The sequence below is a fragment of the Cariama cristata genome, unplaced genomic scaffold (genome assembly GCF_000690535.1).
Source record: "Cariama cristata isolate BGI_N322 unplaced genomic scaffold, ASM69053v1 scaffold28686, whole genome shotgun sequence".
Taxonomy (NCBI): Eukaryota; Metazoa; Chordata; class Aves; order Cariamiformes; family Cariamidae; genus Cariama; species Cariama cristata.
Genome location: NW_009623123.1, coordinates 1251 through 1954, shown reverse-complemented (window position 1 = coordinate 1954; position 704 = coordinate 1251). Strand labels below are relative to the sequence as shown.

At 65.6% G+C, this 704-nt stretch overlaps 1 protein-coding gene across 1 annotated transcript in view; it reads left to right on the top strand.

The window, feature by feature from the left end:
* USP2 (ubiquitin specific peptidase 2) overlaps window positions 1-704 on the top strand; it is a gene marked incomplete at both ends in the record, with an annotated part of 2995 nt that overhangs the window by 1892 nt on the left and 399 nt on the right. The window contains 2 exon segments of the mRNA XM_009702621.1: window positions 176-296; window positions 415-593. Of these exon segments, the coding sequence (XP_009700923.1) occupies window positions 176-296; window positions 415-593 (300 nt within the window).

The window sequence follows — 704 nt, the reverse complement described above, 5'->3', positions numbered from 1 at the left end:
TGTCCCCTCTGGCGCCCGGGGTGCCGGCAGCCTGTGGCGGGGGGCAGAGGCACAGAGGGTGGGAGCCACAGACATCCAGGGTACCAGTCCCTCCTGGCCTCAGCTCCGTGATGGCATGTTGGGGGGCAGCGGGGCAGCAGCTGGCATGGCTGAGCACCACCCTTGCTCCCCACAGACCACGCTGTTTACAACCTCTACGCCGTCTCCAACCACTCGGGCACCACCATGGGGGGACACTACACTGCCTACTGCAAGAGCCCCGTCTCCAGCGAGTGGCACAGTTTCAACGACTCCCGGTGAGGCTGCGCATGGGACAGGGGGGGGCTGCAGGGTCGGGCTGAGCAGGGAATCCCTGTCCAGGGCATCCTGGTGCCTTGTCCCTATTGCTCACAGCACATCTCCCCATCTCCGCAGCGTTACCCCGATGTCATCCAGCCACGTCCGCAGCAGCGATGCCTACCTGCTCTTCTATGAGCTGGCCAGCCCGTCTTCCCGCATGTAGCCAGCCCTGCCTCCCTGGGGACACCCTGCGCCACCCCTCAGAGCCGGCCCCTCCAGGTTTCAGCCATTTGCCCCCCAGGTGCAAGAGGGAGGTGAAGAGGAGAGGCCCCAAGGTGGCTGCAGCAGGAGGCTGGAGGTGGCCAGGAGCAGACCTCAGGCAAGGACATCCCAGCTCTGAACTCAGGAGGGCAGCTTGTGGCAGG